At 36.4% G+C, this 18,189-nt stretch overlaps 2 protein-coding genes and 1 long non-coding RNA gene across 4 annotated transcripts in view; 2 read left to right on the top strand and 1 right to left on the bottom strand.

The window, feature by feature from the left end:
• LOC127537431 (uncharacterized) overlaps nucleotides 1–18,189 on the top strand; it is a 292,103-nt gene that overhangs the window by 12,791 nt on the left and 261,123 nt on the right. The window lies entirely within an intron of this gene.
• On the top strand, nucleotides 50–2,998 carry rps27a (ribosomal protein S27a). The gene is made up of 6 exons (XM_022214483.2): nucleotides 50–131; nucleotides 241–305; nucleotides 642–696; nucleotides 1,973–2,058; nucleotides 2,249–2,380; nucleotides 2,797–2,998. Exons 2-6 carry the CDS (start codon nucleotides 258–260, stop codon nucleotides 2,944–2,946), a joined length of 471 nt encoding a protein of 156 aa, XP_022070175.1. The 5' UTR covers nucleotides 50–131; nucleotides 241–257; the 3' UTR covers nucleotides 2,947–2,998.
• The window catches only part of LOC110965431 (bone morphogenetic protein receptor type-1A-like), a 119,170-nt gene continuing 108,369 nt past the window's right edge, over nucleotides 7,389–18,189 (bottom strand). For both annotated transcript variants that reach the window (XM_051959641.1, XM_051959642.1), the window contains 5 exons: nucleotides 17,315–17,507; nucleotides 13,964–14,261; nucleotides 12,848–13,023; nucleotides 12,040–12,170; nucleotides 7,389–10,954 (listed from right to left, as the gene is read on the bottom strand). In XM_051959641.1, coding sequence (XP_051815601.1) covers nucleotides 10,829–10,954; nucleotides 12,040–12,170; nucleotides 12,848–13,023; nucleotides 13,964–14,261; nucleotides 17,315–17,507 — 924 coding nt within the window. In that variant the 3' untranslated portion in view covers nucleotides 7,389–10,828. The remainder of the gene's footprint in view (nucleotides 10,955–12,039; nucleotides 12,171–12,847; nucleotides 13,024–13,963; nucleotides 14,262–17,314; nucleotides 17,508–18,189) is intronic.

The raw sequence follows: 18,189 nt of genomic DNA, 5'->3' as shown, positions 1-18,189 counted from the left end.
ATAAAACGTTTGGCGGTATTTATGATCAGGCGCCGCAGCGGGCACCAAACCCGTGAAAACTCGGGCAGAAAACCCCATCGCTCTCTCCGAAAGCCCTCTTCTCATGATCCGCCATTAGGAGCACACTAGTGGTAAGATGGTGCTCCGAGTTTACACCAAATATTGTCAAAAATAACCAGTTTTAGCAGCACATTTCAGCCCCAGCAGAGAGTTAAAGCTTTTCTGTGTTTCCTTGTTTAGGTGGGTTGAACGCCAGGATGCAGATTTTCGTCAAAACCCTCACGGGGAAAACTATAACCCTCGAGGTGGGTGAACTGGGCTGTGATGGACGGATGTGGAGTCAGCTAGCCGCCGCAGTTTAACTGACTTTACTATTAAATTAAGGAACCTAGTAACACGCATACGAAACTTTTCTGATCATAAACGAGCTTCACCTGTGTTTGTGTGTGTTTAAACTGCGGTAGATTAAAGTATAGTTCTGTCTGACCGGAAAAGTGAAGCTAAGTGGCTAAGCTAGGCTAACTGCAGCACCGTAAACACGTGTGGCAGACAGCAGTAGATTTAACAGCACCTTTTTGCTTATAAAAGTGTATTAACTGCAGAATAACGTGACATGTGCTAAATTTGTTTTGTTTTCACAGGTTGAGCCTTCTGACACTATCGAAAATGTCAAGGCCAAAATCCAGGACAAAGAGGGTGAGTTTATTACATTGTCACTAATTTCTGGTAGAACCTAACAATTTTGGGATAAAGACTTATGTTAGTGTATCTTGTTTTTCTGCACTGTATGTATCGTAGTATGTTAAGATATACTGGGTTACATAAATCGGTTCAACTAGATGGATTGGGGATGATGGGACACTAACGTCAGCCCTTGGTTTAGCAATTAAGGGGAAAGTTAAAGGAAACAAACTGAAGTGACTGTTTCTTTCCCACATTTTGCTGATACAAAACGTTAGTCATTTGAGGCAAATCCTGGATACTGTCTGAAAACCAATCTAAAAATTGTGTAACTATAATATTTTAAATTGAAAAAACATTAAATTTCACTGCTTGTTTTCTACTTGTAAACCAAGTTAGAACAGATTCTGATCCAGAACCACACCAAATAAACAGGTGAAATGTGGAGTACAGTACAACAGAGAGACTAAAAGTCTTTAAAACTGTTTCTGATCTGTGAAACCTTTATTCTGTTGGTGAAAAATGCTTAAAGGAGAGTTTGAGATCTTTAAGCTTCATCATTTACAAAAAGAACAAAGATCAAAACAAATGAGACTTAAGCTTGCCTTTAACTGTTTGTTTTGCTAGTAAGATAACTGTGAAACCAGTCAGATGTGTTTGTGTCAAAACCAGATGGTCTAATTCTATCGAAAGCGCAAGAACTTTAAGATGAAAAATGTTCTGGCTTTGTAGCGCTGCAATAGTTTTAGTTTACAAGAAATCTCTCCTCAGTTATGACGCTTTCTTTAAATATTTACTGGCAGTTAGGCCAAAAATGTCTTGTTGCGGCTTGTCAAATCTATTTTTAAGGTGTGTAAAGTCTTGGACTATATCAGATTGCTTTTAGTTGGTGATGCTGCTTTGATGGGAGTTCTGCTGAGATTTGCATGCAATCAGGATACTGTAATACATTTATTACTAAAACATGCACAGTTTTGAATGCTGCACTAGTATTTTTACACGGCAGTACTACTTGTACTTAAATGATTTGAATGCTTCCTATACAATTTGATTTGGACTGAGAAAAGAACCCTTGGCTCTTTTTTTCACAATTTTATTTCATTTTTAGACAAAACACTTAATTGGGAAACATCACTTGATTAAAAATACTGAAAATGGGTTGTTCCTGAAGCTGCCTAAACTCAAAAACTGATGTAGAACATGTTCAAATCTGACTAAATCTCAGCTCATTTCTCTGAAACTGCAGTGGTATGTGAGTTTGAACTGACACTTGGCTGTTTTGTTGTTGCAGGAATCCCTCCTGATCAGCAGAGGTTGATCTTTGCCGGCAAGCAGCTGGAGGACGGGCGTACGCTGTCTGACTACAACATCCAGAAGGTGAGCCGAGGGCAGGAAGCTCCCAAAACTTTGTAGAATAGTTTCTGTATATTCTGCTGCCACCTCAGCTTTAAAGGTCATTTTTATAACCTGGTTGTAGAACCTGAGGACAGGTTCAAGTTTAGAGTTGCATAAAACACACTGAAGCAGGTTTGTGTTTTTTAAACACCCTGTTTCTTTGCATCTTCAGGAGTCGACACTTCATCTGGTGCTGAGGCTGCGTGGTGGTGCCAAGAAAAGGAAGAAGAAGTCCTACACCACCCCCAAGAAGAACAAGCACAAGAGGAAGAAGGTCAAGCTCGCTGTGCTCAAGTACTACAAGGTACAGACTCTTAAAATTGGCTCAGTCGTAATTGGACTGTCAGGTCATGTTTAAGTTGTGTTCTGATCTCAAATGATTGTGTTTTTGTACATTTAAGCTCTAATTATTGAAGATCTTCCTGCTTTAGTCATTTCAACTATGAGAAAAATCATCAAAGGAAATATTTTTTGTATTATTTTGTCCCACAAAACATTTTGGCAGCTCGTTTTGAGTATAAACACATTTTAGAGCTAAACTTGGATCAAAAAGTCAAGAGGTGTCAAAGCAGACTCTTTGGATTTCCAGTAATTTATAGTTTCACTGGCTTATATTTCCTCAGTTTCGACCCCCTAAAGAACCACTTCCAAATATTTTTCTACTTAAATTTCATCTTGTTCTTGCTGCACAACTTATACATTTCCCCTCTCTGTTCTCAGGTGGATGAGAACGGTAAAATTCACCGGCTGAGGCGTGAGTGTCCTGCTGATGAGTGCGGCGCTGGTGTCTTCATGGCGAGCCACTTCGACCGTCACTACTGCGGGAAGTGCTGCCTCACCTACTGCTTCAACAAGCCTGAGGACAAGTAAACTGGGAGCTGAAGGGCGTTAATAAAGATGAAAACGTTTGACACAATACAAAGACTCTGTGTGTTGATTTAAGTGTTGAACCGTCCTACACTGACACTAAGTTAGAGCTGCAACAATCCGTCAACTATGATTTGAGTCATTTAAAAGCCAAAAAATTTCTGGTTTCAGCCTCTAAAACATGAAAATGTGCTGCTTTTCCTAAAGATGTGACTAAGTTCAAAATCCCGCTTTAAAAATGTCATTTTTTAGCTACTAGATACAGAAAAGATAAAACTGAAGTTGAACTTGTAAATATCTTACAGACTAAAGTGGTCCTTAAACCTGTGATGTACATGAGCAGGGCAGTAGATTCATTTGTGACATTAAAACTTTCTTTGAAAAGTTCGCTGTTACACGATACATTAAATGATCACATTATTCAGAGGTGGGAACACTGGTGAGTTGCAGCTTTGTTTTCAGTAGAGAAGTGAAAAAAATCTGTCAAGTTTGTTTTTTTCTGCAGAAAAACATCACATTTAAAAAGCCAATTCTGCCTGAAAAATCAAAAGTGACCATTTTCCAGTGTAACTTCTGCAGCTCTACCCTGAAAATTCATGGAGACAAACTCAATTTCCATTGATTTGGTCACCTGAGCTCTGAACTCAGTACTCTGATCTTGTCCCAAAACCACATTGTAGAAATACGTCAGAATAATGTAAATAATTGAAGCGGATCAGGATATGAAGTGTTGCAGGAAGAGGAGTTGTGATTGTGTAAATAAAAAAGTTTGTTACAGTGTTTCTGCTGTAAACCGAAACTTGCATGAAAACGGCTATTACTTTTGTAGCTGACAGTTTATTAGCATTTACTGGAATAAGAACATAAAAATCTATGCAGTTGAAAGACAGCAGCACTTTTAAATCAGTCTGATGGTGAGATGTAACTAAGTACTTTTATTTTTTGAGTATTCTGTTACTTTGTCCTTAAACTCCACTGTATTTGCTAACTGCAGATTTACTTTAATATTTATTCAACAAATACATTATCTAATACACTGGTTGTCCCAAAAAAAGTCACAACCTAGATTTAACTAAGTGATGAATATGTTTCAACTGCAACAACTTATTTAACCTGAGTTGATGCAGTGAGGAGCTTCTCATTTCTTAAACATGTTGGAAGACATATCCTGTGGCCGTGCAAAGCATGTTAGTCTGTCTCAAAAGGGTCAAATTATTGGCCTTCATCAAGAGAAGATTAAAAAAAAAAACTAAGGAGATTTCTGAAACTACTAAAATCAGGTTAACAACCGTCCAATGCAATATGAAAACCTGAAGGACAGTAATAAACCATCACCTTCAATGAGCAAATGTGGTCAGAACAAACTCTTTGATGATCGTAGGAAATCAACAGCAAAACTCATAGCTATTTTTAAGAGTGAAAATAAGAGCATTTCCACACACAATGGGAAGGGAACTCAAAGGATTGGGACTAAACAGCTGTGTAGCTCAAAGAAAATCAATGATCAGTAAGGCTAATCAGAAACAAAGGCTTCAGTTTGCTAGGTAGCATAAAGATTGAATTCTGGAGCACTGAAAGAAGGTCATGTGGTCTGATGAGTCCAGATTTACCATGTTTCAAAGTGATGGGTGCATCAGGGAAAGAAGAGAGAAAGATGAAGAGATGCACTCATCATGCCTACTGCCTACTGCCTACAAGCCCGGGTGGGGGGTGGGGGGTTATGGATATGATCTGGGATTGGTCAGGTTTAGCAACGTTATGTTATCAAAGAATGAAGTCACCTGACAACCTGAATAGACTGAATGACCAGGTCTTTCCATCAATGGAGTTTTCTCCCCTGATGGCATGGGCATGTTCCAAGATGAAGATGCCAGGATTCATGGGGCTCACCTTGAGAATGAGTGGATCAGGCAGCATGAGACATCTTTTTCACATACAGATTGACCTCCACAGAGTCCGGACCTCAGCCCCATTGAGAATCTTTGGGATGTTCTGGAGAAGACTTTGCACAGCGGTTCGACTTTCCCTTCATCAGTTTAAGATCTTGGTAGAAAATGAATCCAACACTGGACAGAAATAAATGCTGTGACATTGCAGAAGCTTATCAAAATGATGCCACAGCAAATGTGTGTCGTTCTGAGAGCTAAAGGCGGTCCAAAGAAATATTAGTGTGCAACTTTATTTTTGCATGGGCAGTGTATAATAGATTATAAAGAGAAACCTTTATTGATTTTATCAGCTGCAACATTGAGGTGATGACATACAAATGCATCGTTACGGATAATTTAAATATACACAGTGAACTAAAATATTAATCCTTTATGCTTCATTGTTTTTCTTTTCTGAATTGAACTGTTTAAACGTCGAACTCATTCTGATTTAAAAGTACTGCTGCCTGTTGGCTGCATAGATTTCATTTTTATTCCATTGTTGCAGCTGAGAATAGTAACTGAAAATAAAAACCAAACTTTGTTGTTAAAAATAATCTAAATAATGTGATCAAAGTTCAAATTCCTGCTCTCCACTTAAACAGTTTCAGATGCATCTATCATCTATCAGTATGTGTTTTGATTTGTCAGATCACAATAAACTGAATTTATAAATTCATCATTGTATTTTTAGGCATGTTTTAAACAGAAATACTGACAACGGTTGGCTGCTTCTCTCCGTTATTAATCACTATAAGCAGTTTTTGTTTATGTTTGCACTTCCTAACATTTGAAGACACTTCTAATTTTCAGTTCCTGAAACAACAATTTAAATACAATTATCATCAGCTGCCGCTTCAATGCAATACACTCCAATGCAGAGTTAGTTATATAAATATATGATTATTCCACTTGTCCCTGTTGTGGAATATGAACAAATTAAATTTATTCTGGAAAAACTAAAAATAGCTGATAATATTTACATAATAATTAAAAAACATAAGCATTTGCATTTTCTGTGTTGATAAGAGAAGCTCAAAACAGAAAACATATCTGACAACAGCTGAGTGAAACATGTCATTGTGACTAAAACCTCAAAACTTTCAGATTTCTCCCTCCTGTCCAGTTCCTTAGCTGCAGTGTCACTGTTTGTCCAGCAGGAGGGGTTCAAAGCCAGCAGCTGCATGAACATCTGGAAAAACCTGCAGAATCCAAATTTAATATTTCATCAACATGCTGTATGTGGATAACATGGAGGCTCATTTGACAGAAATAAAATACATAAAGGACTAAAAATACAATAATTTTTTAAACCTAAAACTGACTTTTGCTTTAAAAAAACAAAAACCCTGACATGCGGAGTCAAAATTAGATCAAAATTTGAGCTAATTTAAAATTTTAATTATAAAACATTTATTATGCAGCCATAATGAAAATATACTGAGCTGAAACTGATGCCTTTTAATCAAAATGCTAAAATGATTTAATATTTTGATTTGCTGTGCCTACATGAAATTAGATTTTAATTTAGGTCAACATCTTTTTAAGTTTCAAATTGACAGACATTAAATTATAGATCTAGACATAGCATGTCATAATTAGTGAAGCTTTTCACCAAATTTAAAATGTAAACGTTAAAAAAAATGAAAGATATTTATTTGCAAGTAAATTTAGAAATAATAAACCACCATAACTAACTTTGAAAGCCAGAAATGTTGCTTCTTTAAAGATGTACTGAAAAGTTATTGAACTATTTTTGAACAATCCATGAGTCAAAATGAGATTATGTGTCTAATTAGGTCAAAATATTTTAAGTTTTTGGGTTAAAATGTAAGATACATAACTTTTTTTTGCCAAAATGAGAAGATAATGTTAAGCTCTGCTGCCTTAGAAATTAGACAAAATATGCACCTAATTTTAAATTTAAATGAAAATAAAATAACAAAAACATTCTTTAAAAAAATAAGTGAACATTTTGTAAAGTTAAATTAAATGTATATATATTTTAAGGTTCAAGAGCCATTTTGATCTAGCTTAAAAACTTACCAAACTATTAACATAATAAATTATAAAATAATTACAAATTTAGTCCAAACTTAGATGTTCTATCATAGTAATAACCTTTAAGATGAGAATTTTTTTTATATAATTCAAAAAATATTATTGATGACATATCTCACAATTTTGGCTTACGTTTAGCTACTTCTTTTTTGATTCATGAATTGATTTTTTTTTTTTGCTTGTCTTGCGGCTTTAAAAACAAAACAATAAGCAAACAAAATAATTATCAACAAATACAACAAGGCAAAAAAAATGAGAAAACGTAAATCAGATGTAAACATTTACATTAAAGTGATTAAACAGCTAAAAAAATCCCTGCAATCAATTATGACTAATCTTCATTTAAAGTTTCTCTCTTTTTTTGGCTGAAACGAGCTTCCTTACTTAAAAACAGAAAAAAATGTTTAAGATAAAAAAAATTAACCAGTAAAGAAACAACGGATGGAGGCTGGGAGGTTGTGTACTAAAATAAGGTTATTTACTTAAAAATCGGTACACTGGACAGACTGTATACAGAGTTTTTCCTTTCCTTGGTAAACTCATAAGGCACCAAACCAGATGCTGTACAAAACAACAACACCACCAAAACAAAAATGACAAACACATTTAAGATTTACATATTGTAGATTATTCCTATACTGGGCTTTTATTACACAGAAAAACACTAAAGTTACTGCTCTTAAATAGCTACTGTATGAACATTAGCGTCATTCACACACACAGTGAACATGCACACCAAGCCGACACGAGCATGTCGTCCTGCTGCCGACGAGTTAAAGGAATACGTCAGTACAATGAGAGGCTCTGGGCGCCATTAGCCTAGCTTAGCACCAAGACTGGAAGCAGGGGAAACCATTAGCATCGCTACATCTAGAGAAACAAACCCACCTGCTGCTAAAACCACAACAAACCAGGTAAACATGTAAATCTGACACAGTCTGAGTCGCCAGAAGGTGGATTTCTATCTTTTCAGTGACCTCAGGTAGCAGTTTATACCCGCTTCCAGTCTTTGTGCTAAGCTACGCTAAATACACCCAGGAGCAGTTTCCCAAATATTCTTAAAGAGTGACGTAAATAGGCCCAAAATAAATTTTAAAAGAACTTCTGTTTACTGTAGTGCTGTTGAATCAAAGCGCCATTTCCTGCCAGCTGGAAGTCAGAGCAAAGCTATAAATTAAGAGACCGCGCAATGCATTTATTTAAAACAAAAAACATGAGATGCTGGTGGCTACAGGCAGCTTTTGCTAAAAAATGTTTGATAAAGATTTTTATCAAATCAGCAACTGTTTTTATAGAAGACACATAACATGCTAATTAATGCTGGATAAGCTAACATATAGAGATCCTGATTTTGTAGATTGTAAGAGATATAAATCTGCTGCAGCTAAACAGCTAGCATCTAAATCTCATTTTTATTGTCAATTAAGAGCACTAACAGACTATGAAAAAAGTCAAATGACAACAGTGAAAAGTCCAAAAATACCATGATTGTTATCCTTTTAAAGCAAATTAGTGCATTATAAATTTTGAGACCCTAAAAATTCCTTAAGGATTTGGGATTCTTGTTGCATGATCAACCAAAAAAAAAAGTTTTAATTCATTTCCATTGTTCTCATCATCAAACTCTGGTAGTCTGGTCAGATGATGCTCATTTTGCTATTTAATTAAGAATACATTAAATTAGCTGTATAGTTGCTTGTAGCCATCAACATCTCAGGAATTAAGCTATACATTGTTTAGATAGTGAGCACAGCCACTTTCATAACCCCGCCCATATATGTGTAGCTCCACCTCAACATGTATAACATACATTATTTATGACTTCAAGCTGACAGTTTGGGGTTCTTCATGAAGACTTTTATTTTGAAAAGAATGAATGATGACCAAACTGTAACTTCAGTTTGATTTTTACCAACAAAATAATTCAATTGGACGAGTTAAACTTCAGTGGAAGGAGCCAAGAAAATCAATGCATTATAGATAATTATTTTAGAGAAGCTAACTGTTGCTAGTTTATATTTAGCCTTGCAGACAAGCCAACAACTACCAAACTACTAGGAATGTAAGCTAGCTGGCTGACCCAAATTAGATTCTAATTGTTGACAAGAGGGAGTAGAAAAAAATAAGTTCACTTTTTAACCACAATTCTTTGGTTAAAACATCTGATTTAACATTTTCATGTCCAAAGAATAATCTTTGAACTAGCCGTGTTAAGCTAAAATGCCAGCTAAATGTTTTTCTAGTTTCGAAGTTGTCACAGAAATGCCTAATTTATACGCTAAATACCTCGTTTGTGTTTTTTCCAGAATGAGAAGGCAACTGGCAGCAGACAAGATAATCTGTAAGCTAATGCTACCAACTGTTTTGGAATGATTAAACTATGGAGTTTCTTACTAACACATGATAATATCAACATTGTGTTCAGTATTTGTGGAAAAAAACAAATGCCTTTTGATGTTTGGAAGAACAGTTTCCTTAAAATTAGCCTCAAAAGTACTAAAAGGTGCTGATTTAGTTTTTGTCAGTTAATAAATGTAAAGATGTTAATATAATGTCCATCTTCACCATCAAATGAAGATGAAATGGTCAACTGATTCTAAAAATTGTAAAAGTTGTGACTAACAGCAAATTTTGCTTTACCCATTCATCAGTTTTTTGTTTGCATTAATTTAACTAACCGTATTATTAGGAATTTGTGCTAAAAAGATCTTGATTTAAAAAAGCCAAATAATCAGTTTTCTGTTAAATTCATGTTTGAAGAAAAGTCATAGTAATTTCTCAGTCCAGTTGAAGAATGTTTGTTTTAACTTACAAATGCATTTACTGTGCAGACATCTAATTTATTACAGGGGAACACCGAGTGGTTCAAATCATTATTGATTTATCTGAGACTGTTGATAAATATCTAGTTAAGGGCAATAGGTACAGAAAAGGAGCAAATCCTCAGATTATCTGGAATATCTTCACTATTCATGCTTGAAAACTCAAACAAATGATTAATCGATAGTCAAAACAGCTGCTGCCGATTATTTGCTTTTATTTATTGATTTGACTCCATCTCTAGGTCTAGTGGTGATTCAGAGATGTTGGATCTTCTCATCCTGAGCGACAATAATCATTTTGTTGTTTTTTTAGCTCCGCCCACTGCTGTTCAACTCCAATGAGATTTTGCTGAAGCAGCTGCAGCTCTTTGCACGTCTCCTATTGGACAGACAGACAGAAGCAGAAGTGGACAGACAGACAAACAGGACGGCAGACGTCTCCGACTCCTTCGTCTCCAGTCGGCGTCTCCACGGAATCAGCCGGACGTCGACACCACTGCAGCATAGTGTTCTGGTTCTTAAATCTTCTCATGAGTAGGCACGGCATCTAATGGTAACATTTATTTACACATTAAAATTCACATATAATAGTACCGTATTTTTTCTTTATAATTAACTCTACATTAGGAGTGGAGATATATTTCAATATGGCAGGAGAACGAAGTCCTGAAGAGAAAAATAAAAACAAAACAACAAATTGGCATTTTGAAACAGGCAGAGGTGGTGGAGCGAGGCCCCCTCCTCTCCCCTCCACAGGAAGTCATCATTGAATTTATCGTCTCGTTTGGCTTTCACAGAAAGCGTCAAACCCGGCTGCATCGCTCAGCAGAACCAGGAGGAGGAGGAGGAAGGACTCCATGTTTGTTTCCAGGCTGAAGGAGGAGGAAGGAGGAGGAGGAGACAGTTCAGCCCAGTGGAGGGTCCTTTCTTATTTATCTCCCAGCTGTTCCTCCTCTTCCTCCTCCTGATGAAGGAAGGAGTCCGGTCCAGTCTTGCCTGGTCAAATCCAGGCCGGTGTGTCAGGTGAGTCTGGCGGCGGTGAAGGTGCTTCACAGACGAGGAAGAGGAGGGCGGTCAGATCTTGATGTCCTGGGACTCCACCATTTTGGCGAGCGTCTTCTTGACTCTGAGGATGGTGAGGCGGGACGCCGGGTTCTGGGCCCAACACTCGGACATCAGCTTCAGCATGGCCCGAAGGCACTACGAAAACAACACGGTAAGAAACAGGTTAACTGGAGGTAGTCTGGAGCTGAACATGACTGTTAAAAGAAGTAAGATTAATGTGTTAGAGACGTATGCTGAATCTAAAGTCAGAGTCTTCAGTTGTATGACTGAGTCTCTCTTTAAACCTGCTGGATCTCTATGGTAACTGATGTTACACAGCTCGATCACCATGGTAATAGATGCTGCATTGCTTAGATCACCATGGTAACTGGTGCTGCACACCTATCCTGCTCCAATAGAGGTTCTGTTCAGAGTTTGTATTTAAGAAGTGTCTCCTTTTCATAGGTTTTTTTCTTGACCATATTTTCTTTGAGCGCTCTGAGGAATCTTTTGGTGTTGTGTTCATCACCATTGCCAATGTGAGCAACTTCTGCAGAAGATTACTCCAAGAACTCCTCAGAAAGGCCCCTCCAACAACCATTTTTGTTAAGGGGTTAAGGTTCCAATTTCAGCTCTATATTAACCTTTTTTTCTTATAAACAACATTCAAGGTGCTCCTAAATAAAATGTAGAGACTTCTATTTCTTTCTTTATTTTTCTTTTTCAATTATGAACCAATTAAGGACCTTGGCGCTGGTATTGAAAATCAGACAAGACCCCAGTTTGCCCAAATACACAAAATCAGTCTCTAAAACTTGCATTTAGTAGATAAAGTCTGATATTTGTTAAAGCAGTTACATAACTTAATGCAAAAAAACAAACATTTTTTAAATTGCCAAACATGAAAATGTTTTATATTTCACTACAATACTTTCAACCTTATTATTCTTTTATCATAAAATAAGCTCTTATATACCCATTCTGAAATACTGGAATGTACACAATTCCTATTCTAAGTTCAAAAAATAAAATCAAACTAAATGTAAATGCAGGTGTAAAGTGTCACAGATGTGTAGCATAACAGATTTATTCACATAATTGTGCATAGTTGTATTTGTTCATACAGAAGAAGTGAAAATGACAGAAGAATTCATGCTCGACTTTAACTGACTCACCACCTAAATAGGAACCTAAAGTGACTGTAGATGAAACGGTAGCAGAAATCTGAGTCTGATTCTCACCTCATCACTGTTCCAGCGGTTGGACACTGTGGGCCTTAAACCTTTAACACAAACCACCTCCAGCATGTCTTCATAGGAGGGATCAGAAGGAACCATCTCATAGTATGGCAGTTGGTAGTCCTCCATGATACCTGCACACAAAAAGAACTGTTAATCCACCCGGATAAACATTTGTTTTTCCTTTTAGTTCAATGTTACCGAGTCAAATATAAGACTTCAAAGAGACATATTTATTATTCTAAGTATAGCTTCAGTATTTTGTTGCAGTATATGAAAACAATTCTCCAAATAAGGAAGGAAGTCTACATATACAACACCACTTAGGTACTGACAGCCCTGACACCCCTCCTCGTGCCGTTTCATCACCATTTACACACCGAGTCATGTGAATTGCAGATAAGAATAAATGTATTTGAACCTCTCAGTCAGAACTTCTACTGAATCACCTCAGATTACTATGGCCGTACCTTACTAAGAGTTAGTCAATGAAATGTGGGGAAAAAATAATGAAACATGTTAATCACAACTTTCCTGAGTTCACTTTGACACCTTAGCATGTCCCGTTGGTTCAATAAATAAATTAAACAAAGTCCTTCTGATCTGCAAATCAAATAAACCTTTCTGTTGACCAACTAGGTTACACACATTTGTTTGTGAGGAGCAGCTTGAGTTGTCTGCCTGGTAGGGACATTTTGGTTGTTAGGTTTGAAACTCAGCTAGAGTTTTCACAAAGACAGATCCAATCAACCAGTAGATCAAGTAGAGAGTAAAATAAAATAATAAAGACTAGATTAAATATTCCAGGTACCTCCGGTGACACAGCGTCTTGCCATCTCCCAGATGACGAGGCCGTAGCTGTACATGTCGGCCATGATGTAGGCCTGAAAGTGATTCTTGTTGAGGCTCTCGTCCAGAACTTCAGGGGCCATGTAGCGCCTCGTTCCCACCCGGGTACTCAGAGGGATGTCCACCTCGTTAGTGTCGCTAAGGAAACAAACGACAGATTAACTGTAGTTTTAGCTACATTCACGTTCTGATGATATTAAGAATTAACAAGATGTATGTAACATGTAATAAATATCTCTAACTTCTGAGGATAGATATTCTTACATTAAAGTGTTTTTTGTTTTTTTACATTTTGTTGTTTGTACTCGGCATATAAATCCTAAACAAAAGGAAATAAACATTGGAAGTCACAAAGGGATGCCCTTTAGCTTTTACTCCTAGTGTTAAATTTTGCAGAATATTGTTTTGGAAAATAAATCAGAGTCATAAGAATCCTAAAGAAAATTTCATTAAAAACAAATAAGTGAACAACTGAACGCTAATATCTGTATAGAATTATTTTAAGGAAGAATTTTGTCTCCTGTTCACTAAACAAACACAAAATAAAATCAGCAAAAACACAAATATTAAAGCTCATACTTGTGTTTCTTCTCTTAATGTGATTTTTTAAAGAATACAAAAGTTCTTGTCATATACAAAACTAAAAAAACGGCAGAAACACACGAAAATTCAGAGTTTGCTATCTATTGTGGAGCCATCTGTGACTGTTTGTGAGTATAACCGAGTTCATATGCCACTTTTAAAATATAAATTGTGGTTTAAATTTGTCTGAGCATATGTGTATTTTATATTTCAATCTTTTACACAGCTTTTCTTTATAAACATTTGAGTACACGGTGCAAATAGCTTTGAGGGGCCTTTGTGTAAGAAATGTGTAAAACAAACAAATTTATAAAGTTTTTAAAAATAGATATGTACAATTATGAAAATTAGGGTATTTGTATAATTTCATTGCGAGTGCTTTTATTAACTGGTTGTGTTTGAATTAACTGCTAAAATCTATGCTTTTGACCCTTACTAACAACAAACTTCAGTAAAATTGTCCTGATAATCCAACATTAAAAATAAAATGAGAAACCTGTTGAATTTGACGGCAAGTCCGAGGTCGGCGATGCAGCAGGTTCCGTTTTTCTTGATCAGGATGTTCTTGCTCTTCAGGTCTCGGTGGGCAATGGCCGGTTTTCCCTGCGTGCCGTAGATCTCGGTGTGAAGGTGACAAAGTCCGCAGGCGGCTGAGTAGGCGAGTCTCAGCAGTGCTTGAGTGTCGAGCGTCGTGAGCTTCAGATAGTCGTACAGAGATCCGTTCTCGTGGTAGTCGGTGATGAGGAAGAGCTGCGTGAAGGCGCCGGTGCCTTTAATGTCGGCCGCGATGAAGCCTGCCGGAGGAAGAGGTCAGATTTTGCTGTTGAACAGTTGATTTATCTGTTTTGAAAGCTTTACACACTTATTACGGTTTTATCATTATCCAAGTATATTCGTGTTCCAACTTCTTTTATTCCTTTACTCTGCTACATTGTAAATCAGGCCTTCATACCTCAAGAGTTTAAATAAAGGTTGAATGACATACATGAAAGAATAATCCGTTGATCATTTTCTTAATTAGCTGGTTTTAGTTTTTCTTTTTTGTCTATAAAATTTTTAGAAAATAATGATAAAACCCAAAAATGATCAATAACTTACTCTTTCTTGCTCTGTGCTGTGGTATTTTCTGGTGCTTTCATTCATTATATGTATGAATTGGTGTTGATTCTTTTACTTACATTAAAATTTTGTATTTTGCATCTTTTCCTGTGGTCTTTTTTCCTTCGTTGTAATATTGTCTTTCTGATAATCCTCTTTCTGACTTCTCTGTCTAAGCACTTTGTTGTTAACTCTGCTTTTAAAAGGTGCTATATAAGTCAAATATTCGGATACCAAAATTAATATCTGGATACTGCCGTAGCGAACGGATATTCGGGTCCAGCCCTACAATTAATCAAATAGTTGACAATTAATTAATCGTTTGAACCTGAAAGAGTTGGAACAGCATCTTATCTTTGAAAAACTTGCCAAAAATCACACAATATATTTAGGCCAGACACTGTAAAGACACAAGGAATTGTGGGATTTTCAACTTTCTGGAGGTCCTTGAACTACTCATCCTGATCTCAGACTTGATTTAACACCTGAACTTCGGCTGGAAGTCATTAAGAGTAACAGAAGACTGTTTCATGGTGCCCCTTTATTACCTACCAGCTCAGTTTTAAACTATTAGAAGCTTCACTTGGTGGCACAAGCAGGTACAAGAGCTAATCTATGATACTTGAAGTGCATATTATTTAAGAAAATGTTACCTGATATGAGTAGATGTTAAATATTAAATGATTTGGACTGGATCAGAGGCAAAAAATAAATTTAATATTAAATAAACACAACAGCACGTTTCTAGATGCTGCTGACTGAACGAGTAAAGATAACATCTACAACATCTGGAGTCGAATCTGTCTTGAATGCTTCTTTGCGTTCAGATCACACATTTCTCTGAACTCAGAAGTCAGTACGAGTCCAGCTAAAATAAATCTTCTCTTAATAGATAAAGTAAAAAACTAAATTCTGGTTGTGATGACTTGAAAAACACACAGCTGTGTACGAGTCAGTGTGTCATCAGTCTAACTGCGAGTTTTCATGTCTCATCTCGCTGTCATTACTTTAAATCACTGACTAAATTAAAAATCAATCAGGGTATCGATCGGTCCTGGAGTCCTGCAGTCTTCAGACAGCGTCGTCTGCAATCAAAGGACAGCTTCACCATTTTTCTGTCTAATTAGGAACCCAGGAGGCAAATTAAAGTTCATCTGAAGGTAATGTGGGGCTTCATCAGGGAGTAAATACAATCAGGAGGATGAGTTTCAGCCTGTTTTTCTTATTGCAACTCAGCAAGAAAATGCAGTAGAAACACAACGAAGAACTGCTATAACCTTGTATTAACTTCAGATAAACTTAAGGAAACATTTTTCAAAAGATACACCCCCTGTCAAAAGTTTTAGGACACTGTCGCATTCAAATAAAGTAGAACCTGTCCTACAACTTTTGACAGGGGGTGTATTTCATCATATGGATGTGATCAGGGCAGGACTCTGATCATACATGTAAAGTTTCAGGCAGATTGGCGCATGTTCAGGGCATTTACACAGCATTTGAAATTTCATGGCGAAGGATCAAAATTCCAGAGGCCGCCACGGACACGCCCTTTAACTTTGGAAAAAGATTTTAATAACTTTGGATCATTAAGGCCTCCTGTATGTACTGGCCGAATTTGAGGTGAATTGGAGTTTCCCACTAGGAGGAGTTCGCTCTGGAATAAAATGAAAAATGGGCAAAATCTGACATTCAAAGCCAAATAGCTCACTTCCTGTTGGGTTTGGAATGTGGCTGACACTGACTTTTTTGTTCAGCCTGATGTGCTGCATATGTGTACCAAATTTGGTCGATACACCCCCTGTCAAAAGTTGTAGGACAGGTTCTACTTTATTTGAATGAGAAAGTGTCCTAAAACTTTTGGCAGGAGGTGTATGTAAGGAATTTTGCACTTCCCCAACTATAATGTGATTTTTCTTCAGATTACTAGATCTAAAAAGTGTGGGTGTTCTATTACAAAATGAGAATATTTTGCAATTACTGCATTAGATGTAAGTTTTGACAGGAGAAAAAACATACATAAATTGATTTTGTTTGTAGCCTTTGTCTTGCTAAGCTCCCAACTGTTTAGCATGTTTATAGTAGTTTTTTTTTATTATAAACACATTTTCCAATAGTTAGAATCTATCTTTAACATCTCTAAGAAGAAGTTTTATGATCTTTTGTCTTTGTTTACATAATTTTCAGCCAAAAGAAACCTATGGGTGAAATAAAAATTTACTCTAGAAAAAACTTTGGATTCTGTAAATGAATAATTCTGGGCTTAACTCTATGTACATGGAGTTTGGAAACCAGGAAATGCAAATTCAAAAGACCTTTATAACTTAAATATTCTTATAATTTTTAAAACCCAATTAAAACAATGTAAACTTTTGGTTGTGAACCTGCTAAAATACAAAACACAACCAAAAAAAAAAAAAGGTTTTTCCACAGTAAATCGTCTTCAGAGCTCTACATTTTAATTTATTAGTGTCTAAATAGCATCTTATTCAATTTGAACCACTGGACATTGCCCTGTGATGTAATGAGATTATTTCATGTTCTGTTCTCTTACTATTGGATATAACTAAACTTTCCCAACAGGACTAATGTCAAAGTGATTTCAAAAAGTCTACGGTGTTGGAAAAGTTGTATATTGTGGGATATGTAAGAAATTATACTTTCAGAGCCCAAAGTAATGTTTTCAGTCAGCTAAACGCATCTGCTTCTTTTCAAAAACCTGCTAAGTGAGTGTAAGAAGAGCTTCATGTACCGAGGATGTTCTCGTGTCTCATCAGGACCGTCTGGTAGATCTCCGTCTCCCTGAACCAGCTCGCCTCCTCTCGGGTGAAGAAGACTTTGACGGCTACCTTTTCGCCCCTCCAGCGGCCCAACCAGACCTCACCGTAACGCCCTTTACCGATCTGACGCACCATCTGGATCTGCTTGGCGATGGTTCGCTGCACCTGGGGGTCAAAAACAACATTTCTGTCTCCACTGAAACTTTAAAATATAACCTATTTACCTCACACTAACTGCACTCCCTGACATTTCTAGTGTTTTTCTCTCCTTTTAATAAAAATTCTAATTGTAAGTACTGACTAAAATGTACTCAGATATGACATGTATGAAAATATTTCAATACTAGTTACAATTATGGCATCAAAAAAGACCATAAAATAGCAAAAATGTCACTATGATGCATTTTACAGTCATAATCCCTGCATGAAAAAGGAGGTGTAGAGTCAATATCTTTGTCTCGATCATTTGAAATGGTCAAATTCTTATCCTGATCCTTTTATTTACAATTATTAGTCAAACTTCATCTGCATATTACTTTTCAAGCAAATCAAAGACAGTGACAGGACAACACGGGATGGTAAAAACATATTTAGACACTAACACACGCCAAAATAATAAAACAGAAAAAGAATAACAATAGAGGTAGGTAGTTAATATGATGACTAGGAAAAAAGTACAGTTAATAGGAGTTCAATTAGGAAATTAGTTCAATTAGCTACACAATATAAGTTAAACATCACAGTAAGCTATGACAAGATTGTTTAAACAAAAGAAAATAAATACTGAAACCATGAAACTTACACATAAAAGTGAGATTGAAATTAGAGGACTCATCAATCCAGCATT

Source organism: Acanthochromis polyacanthus, chromosome 15 (assembly GCF_021347895.1).
Source record: "Acanthochromis polyacanthus isolate Apoly-LR-REF ecotype Palm Island chromosome 15, KAUST_Apoly_ChrSc, whole genome shotgun sequence".
Taxonomy (NCBI): Eukaryota; Metazoa; Chordata; class Actinopteri; family Pomacentridae; genus Acanthochromis; species Acanthochromis polyacanthus.
The sequence above is the reverse complement of the archived record's forward strand: the minus strand, read 5'-3'. Positions and strand labels throughout refer to the sequence as shown.

What these genes read in the sequence shown, in the direction of transcription:
- rps27a (XM_022214483.2), top strand. Translation starts at nt 258, where the DNA reads ATGCAGATTTTCGTCAAAACCCTCACGGGGAAAACTATAACCCTCGAG. An exon ending in CAAAATCCAGGACAAAGAGG is followed by an intron (nt 697 to 1,972) that starts GTGAGTTTATTA and finishes TTGTTGTTGCAG; the next exon opens with GAATCCCTCCTGATCAGCAG. An exon ending in CTGACTACAACATCCAGAAG is followed by an intron (nt 2,059 to 2,248) that starts GTGAGCCGAGGG and finishes TTGCATCTTCAG; the next exon opens with GAGTCGACACTTCATCTGGT.